Source organism: Pieris napi, chromosome 1 (genome assembly GCF_905475465.1).
Source record: "Pieris napi chromosome 1, ilPieNapi1.2, whole genome shotgun sequence".
Lineage (NCBI taxonomy): Eukaryota > Metazoa > Arthropoda > Insecta > Lepidoptera > Pieridae > Pieris > Pieris napi.
This window is the reverse complement of record NC_062234.1, coordinates 12,372,046-12,396,493: the sequence shown is the minus strand read 5'-3', so window position 1 is coordinate 12,396,493 and position 24,448 is coordinate 12,372,046. Positions and strand designations below refer to the sequence as shown.

The following is a 24,448-nucleotide window of genomic DNA, read 5'->3' as shown; positions in this document are numbered from 1 at the left end:
TCAACTTTTATGTATTAAGAAATGAACATGAACATTTAAACTAGAGCTTTAGAAAGTAGTTTTTTGGAGATAGAATTAATACTAGCGTAAAATATGTAGGTGCATATTTTTTACGTCTCTTTTAAGAGTTTCTTAGTGGGTTCTTAGTCTTATAGCTATTTAATGGAAAAAAGCTACTAAATAAAAAACAAACATTAAAAAACACTGTGTAAATATAAAACATTTATATATGTACAATAAAACTTCGTTACAATTTGAAAAGGAACTTTATTTTCACAATCTGTGTAAATCTTAAGATATAACTATAACAAGCGGATCTAATATAATAAGATATATATCGGAAGATAGAGATATCCTTGTCTTGTTAATTTTTTTTGGTTGATTTGGTGGATTCCAAGATCATATATAACAAAATGATCAGACATGTATAACACAAAGAAATTAAATATTTATAACTAGAATAACAAAAGGAACGGTTCTTCGTCCATTAGACTTCTATCGATCTAATAATGTCGGATACTTTAGTTGCATTATACTAACCAGATAAAATGCTTAGAATATATTTTTAAAGAATCTGGAAATAAATTCACATTAACAGGTAACGCTCAAATGTCATCTGTCAACTGTCAAATTTTAAAATAATGCGACGCAAGGAGCCGTCACAGGTGTTAGCGCAAATTTAATACGACATACGTAAGTCAAAATTCTTTAAATAAACTCAAAATTTTTATTACTATTTATACATATATATTTCAGTTTTGGGTTAGGTAAGTGCTAAAATTGTAATAAATATTTTATTCAAATTTTAGATCTATACGGCAGTAGCCGCCATTGCGATTGTATCATTTCACGGTTGTTCTCGATGGTTGATAGTCTTGTTTCGTCTGAAAAATATTTAATTATTTATTTACGTCAGTTATACAGAGTACTCCTAACTAGTAAACACAATATAAATCAATATCAATCATAATATCCGTGCAGTAGTTTTAAGTTTTAACACAAAGGCGGCAAATGATTTTATAATTTAGTGATATCATTTTCTTTAATAATTTATTCGTCTTACTATAGTGTTAAGAATATATACATATGAATTTGACGTTTTGCTGTACTTTGACCTCAAATATGTCCTCTTTGGTTAGGAATTCCAAATTTAATTTTTTACGAAAAACATTATTCATTTCATTTTCCCGTTTTATTTTTTTTTCTTTGCGTCACTCTATTAATAAAATGGTAAGGAACTAATATATAGATTAAGAAAATTTTCTTCTTAACTTAAAATGTTTGTAACTTAAAAGCATTTACGTAATAACACGTTCAACACGTTCGTTTGAAATGAGACCTTTAGTACATAATATTAGAGCGCATTTTAGATTACACAAAGTTTTACCTCTATCCAATATAAAGTGCTGTATTATTTTGAGAAATGCTCTTGTGGGTACAGCCATATTGATGTAGGGATAGCAGGCGCCCGTCTCCGTTTTAGCGTTGCTGGCTATTATTCCCAAAACTTCAACTTTATTACTATTTGATATACGGAATATCGGTCCACCACTGTAACAAAAAAATATTAATAGAAAAAGAGAAAGCTTTCGTTCAAAAATATATCTTGCACCGATTAATGTGGATCTCTTTAATCCTTGACCGGCAACGTAACTGCGAGCCTTCTGGCATTGTAAGTGTCCATGGGCGGGGAAAATAAATGAAGTTGCTCATAAAAAGGAAAAAATAAAAACTATGTTAGACATAAAGATCTGTCAATGAAAGCTGCGATCTGCTTATTAATTTCTTCTTTCTCAATTCCTACAGGTCTCCTTACAAGACCTCCACTGCGACTGTTTGCTTGTTCGCTATTGGATACTTAAGAATACTTTAAAAATTCCGATTTTACCTAAAACCAGATTGCACGCAGCAAGATGTCTGTATCAAGGAAGGCGACACGTTGTTCACGTGTCCGGAAGTCACCGTCGGTTTTAAATCTTCTAGATTATTCTCATTGAAGTACGGATATCCGGCAGCTAACACCGATTCTCCTGTATAAAACATACCATCACAAGAATATCAGAAATTAAGTCTCAAATTTAAGAATGTCTCCTCATCTATGTCTTTGTTTGTCCATTTTTATATGCAATGAAGCGGTCATTTACCAATTTAAAGTAATTTATTTTCCCAAGAAATCGAATCTAGGATTATACGCTACTAAAGTAAAAAACTTTTTTTATTTATTTTTGAACTAAATATAGTAGTGAAATTTTGGAAAAAAAATCGTTCATGATAGTTCATTTAATTATATTTTTGATAAATTCTCTTAACCCTTTACTACCGTAAACAATAGCTCTAAGCTATTTTATATAAACATTGTATTATCGCTCACCTTTAGTGGCAGGTTCTTCGCTAAACTCAGCGGGTAATAAATGCGTCCAGCACTGAGGGTTCGTGAAGAGTAAAGCCAGGTCATAAGCCTTGTCGTCTGCAGTCTTGTACCGGACTATGGCCGTTTCTTTGACACCTTGACAATATAGGGAGACTTTACTCGATGCATGCTGAAAATGTTCAATCAAATATAACATGAAAGTTCTTCGGCTAAATATTTTTTAGTTTTCATTACTTGGTGAGACATTCTTTGCGTCATAAAAATATATTGAATAAAATGATATGTTATGTTTGTATTATTATTATGAATACCTGAACTTGCTAAGCAAAAAATAAAAATAACTTTTGTGTCTAACACTCGTAATTAAAATAGCTTTTTTCTATAATTAGAGATAAATAATAGAAGTTAAAGCTATATATAATTAAAATTAATATAAAATTTGTATAAATATTATTTTCTGCTTAAATTTCATACATTTTGGGAGCTTTTTGCCAAAGTTAAAGGATTCAAATCTTTGAATTTATTATCGTGTTGTAATTTTACAGTACTTAACTGTTTTTTCAACTATGGTTACAATTGTCTTGTCTGATACCATTAATTATAGTATAGTATTATTAATATTATTTGATAAAGAATATACGCACATGTTTAACGACGTGTGCGCAGGTGATGACGTATCCCCTTCCCAAGTATACGCCCGCGCCCCATGCATTGCCACAACGAACTAATATCGTAACTCGGTCTATTTGTTCTGAAATATTTTTCTCGTTACAACGTATTTAATTTGACGAGCAATATTCACTCTAATCCCTGACTGAGGTTGTAGGTTCGATCCCCGGCTGTGCACCAATTAACTTTTCTGTCTGATTAGAGCATTTAACGCTCGCTCGTATGGTGAAGGAAACCATTGTGAGGAAACAGACATGCCTGCCAGACCCACAAAATGCTGATTACATGCGTGTTAGAAGAAAAAGGATTGTGTAACTAAAAAGCACATTTAACTGCCAACAAATTTAACTATATTAACATTAACCGCCAGTTCAAATAAAAGTCGCAGAACGGACGAGAAAAACTAGCATTAAACTCTCCATCACTCATTGATGTCACACATTGATGTCATAATCGTTAATAAATAGATAGTTTTTAGCATAAGATAAGTTTCATCCTAAAACATCGAACATCTTACTATCGATGTCGATATTAATTTCCACACATACGCTATTTTATGCATTTGTCCAATAACAATACAGCGCATGTACTTACATAAAAACAAATACTCATCATAAACACACAGTATTTTATTTGAAGGTCTCTTATACCATAATATTTATATTTTCAGGGAGGGATCTTCTAGTGCAGAAGCGTCTGTATGATTTGCTACCATATATTTTTTAAATTAATATAAATATATCAACATCTTACCAAGTATATGACTATGAAGAGGAGATATGGGTGCCCGCGGTACACTGTCTGGAGGAACTCTGAGTTTGGCCGCAAGAATTGAGCGCAAAGGAGCGGCCAGGGTCAGTCCAACCCATTCGCCTCTCCACCACGACACACTGCATACTACAGCACCCACTAACTCTTTACTGAAAATAGAGATAGCAAGACGCTACAACACATGGTTTTGGACTACAGTCCTTCATATTTTTTTAAATAGGCAAATTTAATGATTACAGAAATTCATACATTATCCTTACAGAGTATGCCAATACGATAATGTGGAGAAAAAAAATATAATAAATAGTATTAAACACATAATATACTTGTGTCAATACTGTGCATTCACTCTGCGAACAGAATCTGCGGAGACAGAATTAAGTTTAGATCTTAGACATGCCATTTCCTCACAATGTTCTCCTCTCTCTATCTCCCTCTCTGTTCCTCACAATCTTCCACATGAAAGAAAAGTTTATAAGTCTATTGGTGGGATCTCGACTCAAGCCACAAGGCCAATTCTGTTCAGAACCTATGTGTTCTGAGCAAGAAATGGCAAATCTCACTAATTACCCGACGTAGCGGAATCATCCAGAGAACGATACAAATCGTAGTAAATATTTTATTTGTATACAAAGTAAAATCATTTATTTCAATTAGGCCTATTTGAAAGGGACTTTTGAAAGTTAAAATATTTTAAAAAAATTACTAGTTGCCCCTTGCAAAGAAGGAGATTTGGAGAAGAATGGGCAAGAAAATCCATACTTCATCTTTTAAAATAGAAAATAAAAAAAAACGCTAAGGTATAAAAAAAAAACTACATGACCATGAATTTTTATATATTTTTTATTACCTGACTTAGTCAATTTTATTATGAAGAAACATATTCCAATAAAATATGAATATAATAGCGCACGAGTGAGTCTCCACCACATTTATCATTTGAATTGAATTATCGTATTTAAGCCTAAATAAGCATTTAAAAAAATTGTCTTATCAAAAAGTAAAGGACTGGCTTATGAACACACCTTAAACAGAGCTTGAGATGTTCCTGAGGCCTAACATGTAGTTTACCCATTACTCACACTCGCATTCACAAATTGCTATGGATATTAAGTTTATTCTGGAAGAGCTGGGAAAGGTATTTTTTACTTAAAAGGGTTCCCAAATCTTACATATTATAATGCATTATTATAACGAATAAACACATTTTTTTTTTTAATCAATACACAAATAGGGTATTACTTACGTCGGACCTTCGGTATACACAGGTCCACCTTCCGAGCCAAGTGCTGTAGCAGCATCAGTCAAAAGCAGGGAGGGCCTTTTCCCCACAACTCCACATACTGACCCTCGCGTCACTGCATTCAGGAAAACCTGGAAAGTCAAAGGATATATATAGTTCATGGTATACATATTTATATAGAATTTGTTTATAAAAGTGAAATTCGTACATAAATAATGGTCGAAGTTTTCCTGGAGTTTCCAAAAAACAGCAGTCGCATTAATTATGAATTAAGTAATAAAGTACGATATATGTTTAAAACATCTGAAAACAACAACACATTGAAAATCTGTGTTGTTTGAATATATCAAGAAGCATAGTCCTGATAATTTCCTTGGAAACCAAAGACGACTAAAGAGTGGCATGCAAGTTCTTCTCGCCCGCTCTAATCCTTTTATTTGGTAACTGGTTTTTTTTTATGGCTCTGGCACGATTTGTGCATTAGCCAGCGTCAAGTATAGGATTTTTTTATAATTCGTGCTAGTCTTTAGAAATTCGACCGTATCCTACATGTGCGGTTTTAGGCACTCGCCCGGTACCGTACAACCCTCCCAAAGGCCGAGAACAAATTTAAATTAAATTAAAACTTGCCCTCGAACCGGAAATCGAACCCGGTACCTGGTAACTGGTTGTAAAGTAAATTAAGATCTTCCTTTTTTGAATTTTGACGTTCACAAGTGATACCAATATGAAAAAATAAATATTGAATTGTGTTCAAGTTTAATTTTAACATTATCTATGCACATCATATTCTATTGAAATTCAGTACTCAAAAGTAGATAGTGAATGGGAATATTTCGTTGAACCAACCTCACATCCAAAAGGCGTAGAATGTACTTGTATATTAGTTCCACGCTCTGGAGGTGGTTTGACCATGTCTAGCAGTTCTGATAGTGGCCGAAGTGTCTTTAGCCCTGAAAATAAAGTATTAAGAAATTATAATATTGTACCAATTAATTAATTTATTGTATTAAAGCAAGGGACCAAAGCGTATGATGGATTATGTATGTCCAATTATACTGCTGCTTGACACAGAATCGGCTACTGTTCGTAAAACCTTAGATATCACCTGCATCATGAGCATACCCCACATACATACCTTCACGTACATACCCTCACTTTTACACCATCACACAACACAGCCAAATTAAATATTACTTAGTTAACTATTGTATTAAGTATGGAATATTTTTAATTGTTGTTTCCCTTTTGTAAATGTTTGAACCTTTTTGTAAATATTATACTATATAACATATAAAATATTCCATCTTTGGCTATATTTTAAGAGTAATTGTTTGATTTTATATATACATATAATATTATTTAAATTTATTTTGGGTAATGAAATAAATAAACAAATAAAACTGAAGGTTTTTATAAGTGTTCACTATTGATAAATTGAAAAAATATCTCCCTATTTCTCATTGAAATATATTTGTTATTTTTAATTAAAAAGTAGTAAACCTTTTTACTACTTTTGTTTTTACGTCAAAAACCGAAGTAGCTATATAATCTTTGCTTTATGTAGGACCTAAATGTTACAAAAAAATGTCGTGCGACTGTAAAAAGGACGGAAAAACGCCACAAAGTCAAAAAGCAATACTAAAAGCACAAGCAACTAAAAACTACTATAGTTATTATGATACGCCGGATGGATGTGATATTCCTAAAAAGGTAGGGTGCCATGATAGCCAGTCTCACTATATCACGAAATTTATTCCACCTTTGTTGCATGCCTATTTTTATATGGTTAATGCAGTTTTTTTACAATTAATCCATCTAAATTTCCAACTTCCTTTGCAAATAAACATTAGAGATAAATTTTGTAAGTGAAGCAGAAATATTACAGAAACATATTTATTTCATGTTTTCTTTTCCAATTTGTTGAATATAATATTACAAATTCTGGCTGTGATTTTAGATCCTAGCAGCGTCCCGTTTGGGTGCAATAATCGGTGTACTAATTGCTACTAAAGACATTCTGCTCTACTCTCATGCGGTGACCGTTGGGCCCATTATAAAACGGTAAATATATATTTAGACCAAAATTAACATGTTTTATATTTAGGAATGATTGTCCACTGCTTACAGCTGTGTTGGCCTAGCAATTCTCTTTCTTTATGGGATGCCTCGCAATAGATCTTTATTTCGAATCACCTACCAATCTACCCGCTGAAGTATTTCCAAACCAATTTGTCTTAGGGTCCTTTAAGAAAAGAGCGTACCAATTCCTAAGAGGCATGCGTTTTGCACGCAAATAGATCATAACAACTCATATTACGATGTTTTGTGGTTTTTACTAAGGTTTTTATACATAGACAATTTCATAGAAACACTTTGTTATCATAAGTTATCAGTGTTATTTTGATACAATAAGTATTTATATAGATATATCTACCACACTGGCCCGTTGATGGCGATGGGCGCGACGTTCGCTGCTGTGTCTAACGGCATGCTTCAGTATAGGCAAGAGGATGACCACTTAAACTACTTTGCAGGTAATCTGACCCAGTAAAACTTCGAGGGTATAAAGGCGAATTTATTACATTATTAAGGTCAAAAGTCAAAAATCATTTAATCATATAGGTAACAGAATGTACACTTATGATCGTGAAAAAAAAATGTATATGAAATGCTTCTAACTTTACATTTAGTGCCAGTTCTCAAATCAAGGGCGACAGAAGAACTGACAATAAACTCTCCGCCACTCTTTTTAACGCCATGTTTTTTTTCACAACGTTTGTAAGGAGCTACAACCATTACACCATGTTCCACATGACATCTTAAGTTATTCAAATCAAAAACAAAGACTTGTCCTCTATCAGCAGGAGGCATGGTGAAATAGGAGCACACACATTCTTGTTGGAACAACACGCAAACACAATATAGTCGAAATAACTAACATCACCGCATACACGAATTCAAGTACGACCAGTCACCACAAGTAGCACCCGTTCACGAGTATGACGCATGGCCAGCCATAGGCCCAACTCGCCCATTAATATTGCGCCTACAAATTACTACGATGACGACATATTCTTAAACTAATAAAGTTATTCCCACCGCTAAGGATGTATACAACTTCTCAATATTAGCCACCGGTGTCTTTCGGGTTAGTAACAATGGTCGAGAGTCCGATAAGTCGGAGGAAGAGAGCAGCAAATCCCTTCCTTCAAACAAGTTCTATTTAGACATACTTTATTGTTAAAAGAATTTAAAAAATTGTATCAAACTTTCATACAAAGAAATACTTAAAGTATGAAATTTTCTCAACTTAAAGCTGGAACTATTTAGGGCAGAAATAAATACAGAACAAAAATTTTCAGGTGGTTTCGCCTGCGGGCCCATACTCGCAGCCTACTTAAGGAACTACCACGCGATTCTTCTAGGCGGGCTTATTCTCGGGACCTTGGGGGCCATAAAGAAGGAAGCCCTAATTCAGGAAGTACCCCTGTTCCCTAGCCCTCCAGGGCATATGCGCACGATTCGTGATTGGAGGAACAATTACAATATCCTGTATAAGGATCCTTTGGAAGGTAAATCAGAGATGTCAAAACACTCTCAAAGACATCGTAAAAGTGGATGCTTCTGGGTTCGTAGGCCAGAAAAACAAAGAAAATATTTCCTATGTTCAAAGCGAGTAAACTAATATATAGGTCGGTTATCGAAAGCTGGCGGGTTCACAGTACTCACACTAATGCAATTTCACATACAGTATGTTTCAAAATATGATTTTTTTGCCATGCTATACATTTTAGTCCACTCATACACGACGGACAGTCTATTCATGATGTATTTATGATTGTATTTCAGTTTGACATCACTTCTCGCGCTTATTCACAGACACTACACAAGCACAAAGTGTAAATGTGTTGAAGCCGCCAGCTTTAGTTAACATACCTATACCTAATATTAGTTTTCTAGACTAGAGGTGCCAATTTTGTTTTTCGCGTGTGTACTTGCGATTGCTTATTTGGCGTAGGGTCTATACTCTATATAGATAGTCTACATATAGCTTTAATTATGACATAGAGTATTAACAGTAAAAAAATAGCCTATACACTACGTACATATACATACATCACATGTTTTATTATTGTATTTATTATTAGTACACGACTTCTGGCGGAGTGAATGCCTTCTACAAATTCTTCCAAAAACAAATTCTTAAAAAGATAGGAGACAATTTTTTTTATACAAGTATTTCTTATTATTTATTTATAAAAATTCTAAGTTCGTGGGCAAGTCTTCATTTTTTTTTTTAATTTACAGAGATGAAGAAAACGTGCAATGTTCACGACAAAGAGAAGAAATAAGTTTTTTTTGTTGGTGCAACGAAATATATTTATTTTAATATTTTCGCTTTTATTTCCGACTCGATGGTTTACTGAATTTTATGCGGTTTCAATACCATGCATGCATTGATATATAAAAAACCCAAGATGCACAGTCTCGAATAAAAGTAACGCTCGAAAGTGTCCCGAAACACTATTTCTGTCATTTTCTATAACAGTATGTCTATAACAGTATATGTTACAAGCATATATTATTGCAAAATCAACCTTACGCGAATTTCTTAAAGTTGTTATTACAACGCAGTGTATACGTACTTAAAACAATAAAATTTTACGACCGACCTTGGTCGGTAGGACAAGGTATTGAGTGGAGTCGAACATTACTTTTTTATTTACAACTATTTAACATAATTTTAAATTTATCCGACTTTTCGGGTGCTTTACAGCGTGCGTGGGCACGGTGACTAAAGACAAAAGGTGTTGGATGTTAAATAGTTGGAAATTTATAATAATACATAACTTTAATCCGGTTAAAAAGTTTTTTCTTTAAATTAAAAAATAATTTGTTAGTAAATATATTTGTCAAAAAACTACACACAAAAAAGTTCAAAAGTACATAAATTTATTTTTAAAAAAAAACACAAATAAATAACATCGACTCCACTTATTAGACGCGAGACTATTTGAAATGAGTGCACAATTTAGAATGTTGCGCTCATTTTTTGAGGACGTTTTTTAGACGTTGATTGTGCATCTTGGGTTTTTTATATATCAATGCATGCATGTCAATTTATTTAAAAATCTGTCACGTATTTATAAAAATATATTCACTTAATATTTTTTTGTAATTGTTGTTAAAACTGATGGTCTAATTACTCTTCTACACTACAAAGGCGCCATTGCCTTTAACAATGTAATCACCTTCCCTTGAAAGCATTACACAGCAGTGATCAATAGCTTAGAAAGATAATTGAATAGTTTGATAGCATAATTTTTTTTAAATACATCGTGGTACAAAATGCTGAGACCCACAGCCGTGTTGGATCCCTAACTATCCGAACGTGTTGAAAAAAAATAGTATGCACAATGCACATACATATTACACTTCTTTTTTAAGAACAAACAAAAGATAGTTTTTTATGCATTTTCTGGGGTAAGACCATCTTCGTCTTGACATTGACAGAAGCCTTCCTGTATTACGTTTTTACTGTCAGGTTCATAATCTGGATATAATGGCGAGACTTCGGTTACCAAGTAAAAACCTGAGGCGGAAGTCTAAACTTTTAAAAGTACCGCGCGCACGTTCCAATTTGGTTAGCGAAACGCCACTCACGCGAGCAATACAAATATTAAACGGAATTTCTATCGAGGTAGACCTATTTGTTTGTACACTGGAGTTCACAAGAGTTATCTAATATATACAATTCTCATGTCTCAATGTTCGTTCACATACTCCTCCGAAACGGCTCAACCGATTCTTATGAATTTTTTATGCATATTCAGTGAGTCTGGGAATCGGCTACTATATATCTTTCAAACCCCTAAGTGATAAGGGGTGTCCACTGTCCACCCCAAAATTTATATTTTTATTTTGTGACAATTTTTTTTTGTTTATATTTTTTTATGATACAGCATACAAAAATACATACAACCTTTAATTTTGATCTACCCTTTACGATCAACCCCTATTTTTTATTTGTTAGTTAAGAACTTATAAATTGAACTCTGAGCTTTATATAGAGAAAAATCACAGAAAAACCTAAAAGAATTCGACAAACCGCACAGTCTCTGGGATAGCATATAAAAATGTTCCATGTTGGTATGAACTAAAAAGGTAGGCTAGGCATTAAGGAGAAACGAAGTTCGCGGGGGCAGCTAGTTAGTTTATAAGATTTAGGTATTTAAATATATTTTTTTAATGTTTTTATGTAGGATAATCGGTGTGGGTATTACTGTCGTTCTATCGCATTAGTAGTAACTGTTAACATAAAATAATGATGTGTAATAAATATATAAAGTTACCTGCGACATCACTCTCCAAATCGATAAGAACGAAGACTGAGAGCAGAGCTTTGCCCAACTGAGTCTGTTTTTCAACATCTCCGTCCCGATGTCCAATCGTCCAGCTGTAAAGGATGTCATCAACACATCTGTCCAACACTGGACACTGCCATACATGACATATTCTGAAATTTTTAATCCTAATATTAGAGTCCCACTTTTGCGACGTGAGTGAACAACAAAATATTTCATTGCTAAATGATTTTAAATAGTTATTAGTCGGCGTTCTTATGTTTAGGTTTAGTTATGTTGTTTATATTTAACTAGTCCAAAATGAGACCAAATTTCTTACGAGTTTAGACGCAGAGAGCATATGTATTGACGCACCTCAAAGAAGGTAGACTTTGAGAATAGGAAAAGATTAACATTATAATATCAAAACGGTCTTATTATTTTAACTAAAGTATTTATTTGTCTCTTTATATCACAGCGTAAACACACAGTATTATTCATTCTTAAGGTTGAAAATCAGCAGGATTTTCTAAATTTCGACTGCAAAAACCAATATTCTCTTATTCGATTCTTCGCGAATATAACAGAATAAATACTACTTATCCAGGGTGTATATATATTCGATAGTGGGCTGATTCATTTTTAAAAAAGCATTGTAAAGTGCCTATCTGATACCTAATCCGCTATTTTGCTAGTAATTTTTTGCTTCTTGTTAAGTAAAATCTAAAATTGAAAGTGTAATATTTTTATTATTTATTTATTAACGCTTGCAACAGAAATAAAATACAATTGACATCATTAAATGAAAATGAAGGCAACTGGCGGCCTTTTCGCTTTCGAGCCATCTCTTCCAGGCAACCAGTGTGAGTAAAACATATAAAATAAGTATAGTTATGCATTTTAGAAAAGATTATGTTATTATAAGTTATGTATTTTGTTATACACTGTACATATAACGCATTATATGTATACGTATATGATGTGGTGAACTTTAATAAATAAATACAATGCGTCTGTAAGAGACATGGCCTTACCTTCCAGTCATGACCCTGGCTTGATAGCTTGTATGCTCAAAGTCGGAATCATCACAATTCCGTTCTCTGCTCAGTTTCTCCACTCCCTCATACACATTTGGCATCTTGCCGTCCTTTTCACACGTTACATACATTTCAGGTAACTGGTTGTAGAAGTCGTCACTTAAAATAGGCTTTCCGCGAGCATCTTTGATGATCTTCGCCTGTTTTAGTGGTGATAATATGGAGCCGTGTGTGAGAACCCAGCGATTGGAGTATTTGATCCCTGAGGCGGCTACGGTCAGGATATTTGCAAGTTCGCCATCGTCAGAGTAATTGTATGTCACCATTACACCTTCAACGCCCATTTTGATCTGTAATTATTTATTTTTACAACTTGGTTATATAAAAATACTAGCTGACCCGGCATACGTTTGTTTTGCCATGTATATTATTTCAATGAAACATTTTTTGAGTTCAATAAAAATAACTATCAATAATAAAAAATAGGGGTTGATCATAGAGAGGTGAAAATTAAGGGTTGTATGTATTTTTGTATGCTGTATCATAAAAAAATAAAAACAAAAAAAATCTAAAAAATAAAAAAATTGTTGGGGTGGACACCCCCCTTTATCACTTACGGGTTTGAAATATAGATTAGTAGCCGATTCTCACACTAACTGAATGTGCATAAAAATTTCAGAGGAATCGTTCGAGCCGATTCGGAGGAGTATGGGAACGAACATTGTGACGCGAGAATTTTATATACAGGGTGTCCCAGAAAGAATGGATAATCCTTGAACCCCGCACGGAACAGCTCTCCAGCGCTCAGAAAAAAATATCAAAAAAAATAAATTCCAAGTGATACCCAAAATATGTTTTTTTTTAGAAAAAAATACGTTATTTTTACTTTACTTCACATTCATGTACACAACAGCCACAAAGTAATGAAATTTGTGGCGTTTTTGGTGTCATCTTATACCTGATAGACTATGCTACTAGAAATACAATAAATAATATAAGTACCTATGATACTTTTTTCAAAAACAAAATAAGAACTTGAGTTTTTGACATGAAATTTGATAACAAAATAATTTTGGCATAGTTTGAGAGTGTTTCATGTAAAAAAAAAGTATGAAAACGTAAGTGGCCAGCTATTTAAAAAAAATGCGCAGTTCATACCGTTTACAAAATGGTATAATACATCATTTTATCTAATACCACTACGAAGTTATTGCTATTGAGATGCAAAAAGAGTAAATACGACTAAAAAAGAAAAGATAAGTCTTAATAAATTTTAATAATAATAAAAAAATCGGGTGTACATAAATCGAGCTTTATTCACAACAGGTGTTCAAATTGTCTGCCACTGACTCCAATACACGCTCTACATCTTCTTATAAAGGCTCTTCTAAGATAACGTGCGTAGCGTCGTTCATTTATTTTTGAAACGCTCGCGCTCTCTTGAACACGGCTGCGTAATTCCTCCAAATTTAAATTTTTTTTGGAGTACACTCGTTCCTTTAGACATCCCCAGTAAAAAAAAGTCCAGTGGGTTTAAAATCCGGGGATCGAGGAGGCCACAAAATGGGACCCAAACGACCAATCCATTTATTTGGATACGTGGCATTTAAATAAGCACGGACGTTTGTGCCATAATGTGCAGGGCAGCCATCATTCTGTAGCCAATGGGATTCCCTTACCTCCTCAGGCACTTCTTCCATTAAATTTGGATTCGAGAGTTGCCAGATTATGCATTTTAAAGTATCCGTCTTTTTTTAAAGTTGATTCGTCACACCATAGAATTTTTCCAAAGAATTGTGGGTCTTCTTCTATTTTTGCAAGCATTTGTCGACAAAAAAACAATCTTGCATTCTAATCTCTCGGTTGCAGAGCTTGGACGCGTCTAATATGGTAAGGATGATATTTATTTATTTTCAGTATACGGTTCACGGTCGTTTTCGGGATTCCAGTATGCTCAATTTCGTCAAGCACAATGTCTTGAGTATTAATATTCGCTAGTCTTCCGGAGCTCGTACCACCAATGCCACTGCCAGGTATTCTGCCTTCCGAATAACATCTGTGGACTCTCACGAATACACGGTAATCTGGATGACGCGCATTAGGATATCTTTCTCTATAAAGGGCTGCAGCAGCACTTGCGTTGCTCCTGCACTCACCATAGATGAAGTGCATGTTGACGTATTCTTGTGCCGTATATTGAATCCGCGGTATTGTGATTCACTGAATCAGTCCAAATACAAGCCAAGTCGTCGTTAAAATCACCAACCAAAGTCCAAATCAGTAAGCAAAACGAGTAGTCCAATAAATAGCCAGAAATCGTCGTAATAACACTGATTCAAACTCACAGAGAAATGCGAAAGGAATGCACACATGCGACACCGAACAAGTTGAGAGACGCACTAGATATTAAATAAACTAAGTAAATTTCTTTGCTATGTATCTGAAACTGATCTGATAATGATCAAACCAGTGTACCGAGCGAAAAAAGATCTTTTCCCTCACTCGCTCATACTCTACAAACCTATTCTTGTCTCGTGTAAACAACATATGGGCTTGGGCCACGCTCAGGTAGTAAATAGTAACCACCCCAGGTACAATAAAAAGGGACCCTTTTTTGGAACGCTATTGTCAATGTTACCGTTTAAGACAAGATAAAATATCATTTTACAATTTTCTGTCTTAAGTCGTATTTACTCTTTTTGCATCTCAATAGCAATAACTTCGTAGTGGTATTAGATAAAATGATGTATTATACCATTTTGTAAACGGTATGAACTGCGCATTTTTTTTAAATAGCTGGCCACTTACGTTTTCATACTTTTTTTTTACATGAAACACTCTCAAACTATGCCAAAATTATTTTGTTATCAAATTTCATGTCAAAAACTCAAGTTCTTATTTTGTTTTTGAAAAAAGTATCATAGGTACTTATATTATTTATTGTATTTCTAGTAGCATAGTCTATCAGGTATAAGATGACACCAAAAACGCCACAAATTTCATTACTTTGTGGCCGTTGTGCACATGAATGTGAAGTAAAGTAAAAATAACGTATGTTTTTCTAAAAAAAAACATATTTTGGGTATCACTTGGAATTTATTTTTTTTTATATTTTTTTCTGTGCGCTGGAGAGCTGTTCCGTGCGGGGTTCAAGGATTATCCATTCTTTCTGGGACACCCTGTATATAGAGATAATACATCTTTTAAAACGCAAGAAACCTAAACCAATTTATAGTGGCGATTCGGTCAGTTTCCATTTTAATAAAATCAGTCTCAATTATTTGAAAAACCACCGCACAATCAGACAAGTTACAATATAATAGGCATAGATGTCATATTAATAAGAACAAGAACTAGACCAGAGCCGATAATTTTTGAAACCTAAAAAAATAATAGTAGAATGAAAGCTATTGGAAAAGGAGGAGAATATTATAAAAATTAAAGGAAAAATAATTTACGGGCGATCTGAGGTCGGGAAGGGGTAGGGGGGGGGGGAGGTTTAAGGGTAAAAAACGGTTTATCTCGATTTCCGGCAAAACTAAAAGTCGTATCGAAGAAAGTTAAATGGCAAAGTTGTAGGTAATAAAAAGATCTAAAACTTTTGTATTCACACATTTTTCGCATAACCTTAAAATTTATGTGAAAAATTCAAAAAACCAATTTATTGGTTTTTTATTTTTATCTTTTACAAAAAATTCTTTTTTCAAACGAAATTTGGTAAAAACTTACCTTTCTATGTCCCAAATACGCTGTAATTTATTTGACTAAAAATATTTATTTTTTCACCTTATATTGAATTAATTTAAAAAAAACACCCTAATTTTCAATCGAAAATTCACCCGTCAAAATATCAGCTTTTTTCAAAAAGTTGGTGTGCTTTCAGTTCGTTGAAATCTCTACTTTCCTATGGTAAAAATATATATATATATATTACCATAGTAAATCTTCTCAGAAAATGCAAAAAATCGTATGCAGTAACGCCCAGACCCGTCATCACCTTCCTTACTTCTCTATGAAATACGAAAATTTTAGCCCATCTAAAGGCTAAAATTTTTTTTTAGGTCATTCAGGTATATATAAGTTATCTTAAAATAGTAATAAATAGGCATCTAATTATAATTTAAAGAAGATTCATAGGGAAGGGGATGACGGGTATGGGCGTTACTGCATACGATTTTTTGCATTTTCTGAGAAGATTTACTATGGTAATATATATATATATATTTTTACCATAGGAAAGTAGAGATTTCAACGAACTGAAAGCACACCAACTTTTTGAAAAAAGCTGATATTTTGACGGGTGAATTTTCGATTGAAAATTAGGGTGTTTTTTTTAAATTAATTCAATATAAGGTGAAAAAATAAATATTTTTAGTCAAATAAATTACAGCGTATTTGGGACATAGAAAGGTAAGTTTTTACCAAATTTCGTTTGAAAAAAGAATTTTTTGTAAAAGATAAAAATAAAAAACCAATAAATTGGTTTTTTGAATTTTTCACATAAATTTTGAGGTTATGTGAAAAATGTGTGAATGCAAAAGTTTTAGATCTTTTTATTACCTACAACTTTGCCATTTAACTTTCTTCGATAGGACTTTTAGTTTTGCCGGAAATCGAGATAAACCGTTTTTTACCCTTAAACCTCCCCCCCCCCTACCCCTTCCCGACCTCAGATCGCCCGTAAATTATTTTTCCTTTAATTTTTATAATATTATCCTCCCTTTCAAATAGGTTTCATCCTACTATTATGTTTTTCACTTTTTATTTATTTTAAAGGCTATCTGCACTGGTCTAAACAGTTAAGAAATGTATAATTGTTATAAAAACTTATAATCCAAAAATTCCCACGTTATCACCTCGCCTTTAAACAAATATTGATAATCCATGTTTATACTAGAAAATATTTTTCTAACTAAAGCTAAATAAATAGTATATTTAATCACTTTTAAATTGAGATGAGAGCGTATTTATAGACGATAATTTAAGATTAGCTCTGGTGTCTACTATAAACATTTCTATTTTAAGATCTAGAGATTATAAAGTTATAAATAATTTTCCTCGTTCTGCGAGCTAAGTTCGTTGATTTAAAACGTTATAGACCAGTGCAGATAGCCTTTAAAATAAATAAAAAGTGAAAAAAATTACAGTAGGATGAAACCCATTAGAAAAGCAGGGGAATATGATCAAAATGAAAGGAAAAATAAATTACGGTCGATCTGAGGTCGGGAAGGGGTAGGGGGGGAGGTTTAAGGGTAAAAAACGGTTTATCTCGATTTCCGGCAAAACTAAAAGTCCTATCGAAGAAAGTTAAATGGCAAAGTTGTAGGTAATAAAAAGATCTAAAACTTTTGTATTCACACATTTTTCACATAACCTCAAAATTTATGTGAAAAATTCAAAAAACCAAGTTTTTGGTTTTTAATTTTTATCTTTTACAAAAATAATTTTTTTTTTAACGAAATTTGGTGAAAACTTACCTTTCTATGTCCCAAATACGCTGTAATTTATTTGATTAAAAATATTTATTTGTTCACCTTATTTTGAATTTATATCGAAAAAACACCCTAATTTTCAATCGAAAATTCTGACGTCAAAATTTCAGCTTTTTTCAAAAAGTTGATGTGCTTTCAGTTCGTTGAAATCTCTACTTTCCTATGGTAAAAAAATATATATATATTACCATAGTAAATCTTCTCAGAAAATGCAAAAAATCGTATGCAGTAACGCCCAGACCCGTCATCCCCTTCCCTACTTCTCTATGAATCTTCTTTAAATTATAATCAGATGCCTATTTATTACTATTTTAAGATAACTTATATATACCTGAGTGACCTAAAAAAAAAATTAGCCTTTAGATGGGCTAAAATTTTCGTATTTCATAGAGAAGTAAGGAAGGGGATGACAGGTCTGGGCGTTACTGCATACGATTTTTTGCGTTTTCTGAGAAGATTTACCATAGGAAAGTAGAGATTTCAACGAACTGAAAGCACATCAACTTTTTGAAAAAAGCTGAAATTTTGACGTCAGAATTTTCGATTGAAAATTAGGGTGTTTTTTCGATATAAATTCAAAATAAGGTGAACAAATAAATATTTTTAATCAAATAAATTACAGCGTATTTGGGACATAGAAAGGTAAGTTTTCACCAAATTTCGTTAAAAAAAAAATATTTTTGTAAAAGATAAAAATTAAAAACCAAAAACTTGGTTTTTTGAATTTTTCACATAAATTTTGAGGTTATGTGAAAAATGTGTAAATACAAAAGTTTTAGATCTTTTTATTACCTCCAACTTTGCCATTTAACTTTCTTCGATAGGACTTGTAGTTTTGCCGGAAATCGAGATAAACCGTTTTTTACCCTTAAAACTCCCCCCCCCTAACCCTTCCCGACCTCAGATCGACCGTAATTTATTTTTCCTTTCATTTTGATCATATTCCCCTGCTTTTCTAATGGGTTTCATCCTACTGTAATTTTTTTAGGTTTCAAAAATTATCGGCACTGGTCTATTACCACTTACCTTCAATAGCGATTTCACTTTTGACTAACAAAAAACTCTAATAACGTCAAAAATATATGTCGAGAAAGTTTTTTAAATTATAACCTACCACATGTTTTGTGGGACATTCAAGACTAGTTGGGTAGCTTAAAGAACCAAAATGCTTAAAAATCCCGATTTATAAACTTTTATAGGATATATTTTATATATTATATTTTTTGTTTATTGTGCTGACAAAAATTGTGAAACCTGACTCGCGCTGGTACAGTTTCATGTTATTGGCAATCAAAAGCACCCCCGTTACCCAATAAGGCAAGGTTACTTATCATAATAATTATCGTAGCCAACAACAAATTTGTATAACAGAAAATAACAAGAAAAAATATACAAATAGCGTGAATGTGAACGTTATTACAAATTATGCTATAACCACACCCTCGGGTCGGGATGTAATGAGGCTTATTCAGCGGGTGGTCAATGAGAGGGTAATTTGTTCTAGTATAAAAGATAGGATGATACAAAGTCACCAACGTTTGCTTTGCGTCGCCTGCCGACGCACTTCTTCGCAGTTCTCATATCACCGTGAAGGTAAGTTTTTATTTATACGAAAAATACGAGGGAATGCTAAACTTAACCTGGAGTGGGTTTAAAATTATTGTGATTATTATTAAACCAATCATAGTGTTAGTTTTATATTAGGAAAGTTTATAAGATTCTTACAAAATTACACACGCGGCTCAGTAGACAGCAATTAGAGTAATGCGTTTAACCTGACGGTTCGGTTCCAGGAATTAATAATCGTTTTCCATTCTATGGAACGGAATACACACACCTTGTGTAATGACTCATTGGATTATTATTATTAATAGAATAAAATAAACTAGAAGCAAGTTACTAATAACATAACGTTAAAAATTATACTACGTAAGCATACGTCTAGTTAATACTTGTATTATGTGAATGGAAATTTTGCGTTACACCTTCAAGTTTCCGTAGTGTAGCGGTTATCACGTGTGCTTCACACGCACAAGGCCCCCGGTTCGATCCCGGGCGGAAACAGTGAATTCTTTTATTTTTGTTTTTTTTAATTTAGTGATCAAATTAATAAATCAGAAAAGTTTTCATAAATATAATAAAATATCATAATGACTACTAAATAAGCTTTCCCACTAAATCATATCAATTTATTGTAAAAGTAAAAGGCGATTTTGTGCTGCTAAGTTTTAATTTTATTATGAGGGTTCTTTATAATTTTTTTAACAAACATCACGGCGTGATTTAAAAATTTAAAATAATTGAATTCCTTCGAGCCGGATTTGAACCAGCGACCTATGGATGACTTCGAATAACGCTACAGTCCACCGCTCTACCAACTGAGCTATCGAAGGTTGAGATTTACCGTCGAAATTAATAATGACTTTAATGTGTTGTTTAAAGTTTTATTTGACTATACATTTTGCAGCGCTGTAATTCTAAATAAAATTGTAATTAACTTAATTTATTCTGTGCATATAACCGGTTGGGTACCAAACTGGACATCTTAATACTATAATTTCGAATATCTGTACGTATATAATACCGATTTTATAAGATAAAAATGTTAGTAATACGACACGCTTCCCGACACATCTGACATTAGACAGCTGATATTTCTTATCTAAGCTGAAAGTATCGAGGTGACCTACAAGTATAACTAGTTTTACAATAATTAGATGATAGTCTTTATGTAAAATGCACTCAATCTTATCACATTACTAACGCGAAATAATGGGCTATAGACAAATTAAGTTTGAAGAAAAAAAAACTATTAGAATTACTAAACATGTCATTCGAAATTCGAGTTTTGTATCATTTAATTATATTTATTAAAAACTAGCTGCCCCCGCGAACTTCGTTTTGCCTTAAAATGATTTAATTTTTCTCAATAAATGTTCCTCAGAGATAAAGAAATATATTGAAAAAAAAAACGAATAGATCCAGCCGCCTTCGAGTTTTGCGCTTGGCAACATATTTTGCGATCAGTGTTCGTTTATACAGATTACGAAGAAATTTCAAGCCCTTGTATAGAGATACATGTACATAATATATGCAAATTTTGCATTGCACCTAAGGGTGTGTGTCTAGAGGGGTCTAGCGATTCAAATTTTGTTACTGAGATAAGAATATAATTATGATACCCTATGGTAACAGTTGTTCTTATGACAGTAGCAATTTTCTCAAAATAGACAATACGGAAATAAGCGATCGGATATACTTCCTAACTGTAGAATAATTAGTACAAGTTCCTACTTAGCGTAAATACCCCTATAATAGCAATGTCGTAGCCAACTAGCTTAATTAGCCGTTCAATCGACAGCCTAGACTCTTTACTAAAAGCGCCGTTTAACTAGCTGCCTGAATGATGTTCAGCCATCTGATCAAACAGCTATCTATGACTTGGATCGATGACTTGCCTATTTCAATTTAGTTACACTTTCTGCCATTCTGTGAATGACGCTAAGAGTTAGTGTATGAACACCAATATATAACAATTTAAAAAAATTAAATAAAGCATTTCTTAAGTCAGATATTTCAGCTTTTTATTTCTTTCGCATGGTCGCACGAATGGCCTAAGCATTAGCCAGCCAGTTTATTAAATGTTGTAACAAAGGCTACGGCTAAATATCTTTCAGGCCGCTAGTTGAACGGCGCTGTTTTGTAAAGAGGCTAGGCTGTTGACTGAACGTCTAATTAAGCTAGCTGGCTGCGACAGCGATAATCTACTATTACAGTAACTCTTAGCCTTAGTTCTATTAAAGTACCTTGATTTCCTACAAAAGGTTTCATACAACCGATTCTAATTCCTTGGCCATTATGCTATTTATGTTTCGTTAGAGTCAGTAAATTGTAGTTTTATTGAGGTTTCAGTTACAAGATTGTTGAGAGCTATAAGAATTAAGACTTAAATAGGTATATAGAGAACCGTATATTTATTAGACAAGCAATGGGCTCAAAATCCTGTAACATATTTGTCATTTTTTATGGCGTGTCTTTTATTTTGATTTATCTACTGGTTGCTGTGCAGTTACAGCCAATGTGTGTATTTTTTGGGATTAAGTAAAAAACGGGTAAGGCGTAAATAAAACGGTAACTTAATATTCGTACAAAAAAGGAAAATAAACTTTATTTGTGGGTAAAACGACTGCAATATTTGCATTTGAATGAATAATGTAGGTATGTAGAAATAATAATACAATGTACCTACTAATAAATATGCAGTATTAAGATGTACAGATGAATTACACTGAACTATAGAGAATCGAAAATTTTACATTTTCGTACCTTTTTAGGTAGGGGTTACCAAACAAGTTATAATTTAGTTTTTTAAATTTTTTACCCAAATTATATTTCTAAAAAATCCTCACGATAACATTAAGAACACTAACTATACTCTTCCCTTCCCAAACTATCATTGAGATATTCCCTTGGTTCCTGTGTGAAACAACGACGGAAATGACCGGCTACTGCTTCGCTACTTAACTGTCCAATTGAACAAACGAGCGTGAGTAATATAATCCGGTCCCGTGACATTAATATCCACCATAGAGGTTCCTTCACTTAAACCTTTTTCGATAAAATCATAGACTAATCATTTATCCACGCAAAGATAACGTACTCAATATTACGTACCGACCGGTGACTAAAGATGAACAAAATGTCATATTGTACATTGCGTTTCCGTGTCCTATATTGTGTCACCCAATTTTGAAAAAAAAAAGTATATACAAGGAGATGAACACTATAACCCACGACAATACAATAATGGTCGCTCGCCTAATGGACCGTATCCTGTAAGACCAATAAGCAGTCCAGTCAATGCTAAGAGTTCGTTTCTTTCGCTCCTATACGCAGGCAGTCCCGTTTCAGAAGTTGCTATTCTGCTATAGGCTCTCATTGATCAGTGTTCTAGGAAACTTATTTGTGGGAATGCAGTGTTAGTGAATGTGACTGTAATTCAACTGTCAAACGGATATGCCTGGGTATCGTTTGGCGAGTGTGAAGAAAAAGAAGTCAATACCGACTGCATTGTCGTGTTTTAACTCTTTGATGCGATAATTTTTTAGGTAAGTGTCGCAATGTCCTCGTTAACTATTTCAAAGGAATTTGTATTACAAGATTTACAACTGCGAACTCTGATGTGACTTAACCTGACTAAGCCTAAAGTTTGATGATAAATAGATGCAATTGTAGTTTGTGTCCATGGCGAAGTATTTGAAGTATGAAGTATTATGTTGAACAAGTTATTATTGTCCTTTTTCTTTCTCAGCACTGCACTGTGTAGCAACTGCTTGAGAATTCCAATTTGTGCCCTAAGCATTTAAAATCTCACTTTAACAAAAAATTGGAGTTAAGCCCTTGCTTTACTATGGGACCAATATGTTTTTGTTTTGATTCATAGTGAAACGATTATTTACATTTATGTAAGGCACACCTATTACTTATATATCAATGACATTTTTTTGTCCCACAATGCATGGGGGTTCAAAATAAGATAAGATTACTTTTTAATTGTTATTGTACACAAATCTTAACAATAATCAAATTAAAAAACATTAGTATTACACCAGAGTTGACACTATTACATATATAAAAAAAACAATATCTAATAAGGAATTAACATAATAAAAAATTTGTTCCAAACAAAACAAACATAATCAGATTGCTTATTTTCATAGATATCTAATTGTACATTTAAGTGGTTTTTATTATTCTGATTTGCTTATTAAAACTACGCAAGTTGTATTACTTCAATCCATTGTTATAGTTAATTTCATAAATCTAAATTCATTGTCTTTTAATTATAAATTTAAATGAATACAATATTAAGACATACCAGCATCTTGGAACCACAATTATTTTATGTTTTTGCTTTCTAGTAAACTCATAAGCAATTTCTAAGTAATACTAATCTACAAATCTTGTTTATCCACTTATTTGTAGTAAAGCATGATAAATCTAGTAATATCTAGTTACAAACAAAATGAAATAAATAATTATGTACTATCATTATCATTTAATCCAGCCATATCTAGAAATAAGAAAGCTGATACTTACAAAGTTTCACAACTTAAACTCTGATCTATGACCTTAAAAATGGAAATGTACTGTTCACAAAATAAATATACTTTAAAAGTAAAAATATAAAATTAAAAGTTACCTTGTATGTGTTGTTTGTTTACTCTTTGAGGTTATCAAAACATCTCTTGTAAGTTTAAGCAAGTTTAAACTCTAATAACTCCAGCAACTCTTTAATTGAAAACAACAAATAGATTTGCAATTTTTAAATTTGTTTTTTGCGACAAATATTGTTTCACAACATAGAAAAACACTGTATTCACAGTTTGACCTGTCCCTATCAGCTCAGTGTTGCCAACTTAATTTTAACGAACCCACCAATTTTGCCGTCGCAACCCACCAGAAAACCACTAATATCCACACTAACTAATATTATAAATGTAAGTGTGTTTGTTTAT

The 24,448-nt window shown here is 32.8% G+C and overlaps 2 protein-coding genes and 2 non-coding genes across 7 annotated transcripts in view; 2 read left to right on the top strand and 2 right to left on the bottom strand.

Moving 5' to 3' along the window:
* Positions 1–250: 250 nt before the first annotated feature.
* The window catches only part of LOC125048507 (peroxisomal leader peptide-processing protease), a 63,627-nt gene continuing 39,429 nt past the window's right edge, over positions 251–24,448 (bottom strand). The window contains exons 1-12 of one of the 4 annotated variants that reach the window (XM_047647215.1): positions 24,133–24,333; positions 24,030–24,061; positions 12,436–12,788; positions 11,411–11,574; positions 5,904–6,007; positions 5,058–5,185; positions 3,794–3,960; positions 3,016–3,122; positions 2,372–2,540; positions 1,889–2,030; positions 1,388–1,551; positions 251–884 (exon numbers count right to left, since the gene is read on the bottom strand). In XM_047647215.1, coding sequence (XP_047503171.1) covers positions 799–884; positions 1,388–1,551; positions 1,889–2,030; positions 2,372–2,540; positions 3,016–3,122; positions 3,794–3,960; positions 5,058–5,185; positions 5,904–6,007; positions 11,411–11,574; positions 12,436–12,782 — 1,578 coding nt within the window. In that variant the 5' untranslated portion in view covers positions 12,783–12,788; positions 24,030–24,061; positions 24,133–24,333 and the 3' untranslated portion in view covers positions 251–798. Of the gene's footprint in view, positions 885–1,387; positions 1,552–1,888; positions 2,031–2,371; positions 2,541–3,015; positions 3,123–3,793; positions 3,961–5,057; positions 5,186–5,903; positions 6,008–11,410; positions 11,575–12,435; positions 12,789–23,808; positions 23,832–24,029; positions 24,062–24,132; positions 24,334–24,448 lie in introns of those variants that run through there. The other 3 variants (XM_047647214.1, XM_047647213.1, XM_047647223.1) reach the window with 3 other exon arrangements.
* Positions 6,584–9,449, top strand: LOC125048610. The gene is made up of 5 exons (XM_047647364.1): positions 6,584–6,767; positions 7,015–7,118; positions 7,482–7,591; positions 8,420–8,629; positions 9,366–9,449. The coding sequence occupies exons 1-5, from the start codon at positions 6,642–6,644 to the stop codon at positions 9,407–9,409; spliced, it is 594 nt and encodes a 197-aa protein (XP_047503320.1). The 5' UTR covers positions 6,584–6,641; the 3' UTR covers positions 9,410–9,449.
* Trnav-cac lies at positions 19,922–19,994 on the top strand. The gene has a single exon. It is a non-coding gene; the product is annotated as a tRNA-Val (tRNA).
* Trnay-gua lies at positions 20,237–20,323 on the bottom strand. The gene is given in 2 exon segments: positions 20,237–20,272; positions 20,287–20,323. It is a non-coding gene; the product is annotated as a tRNA-Tyr (tRNA).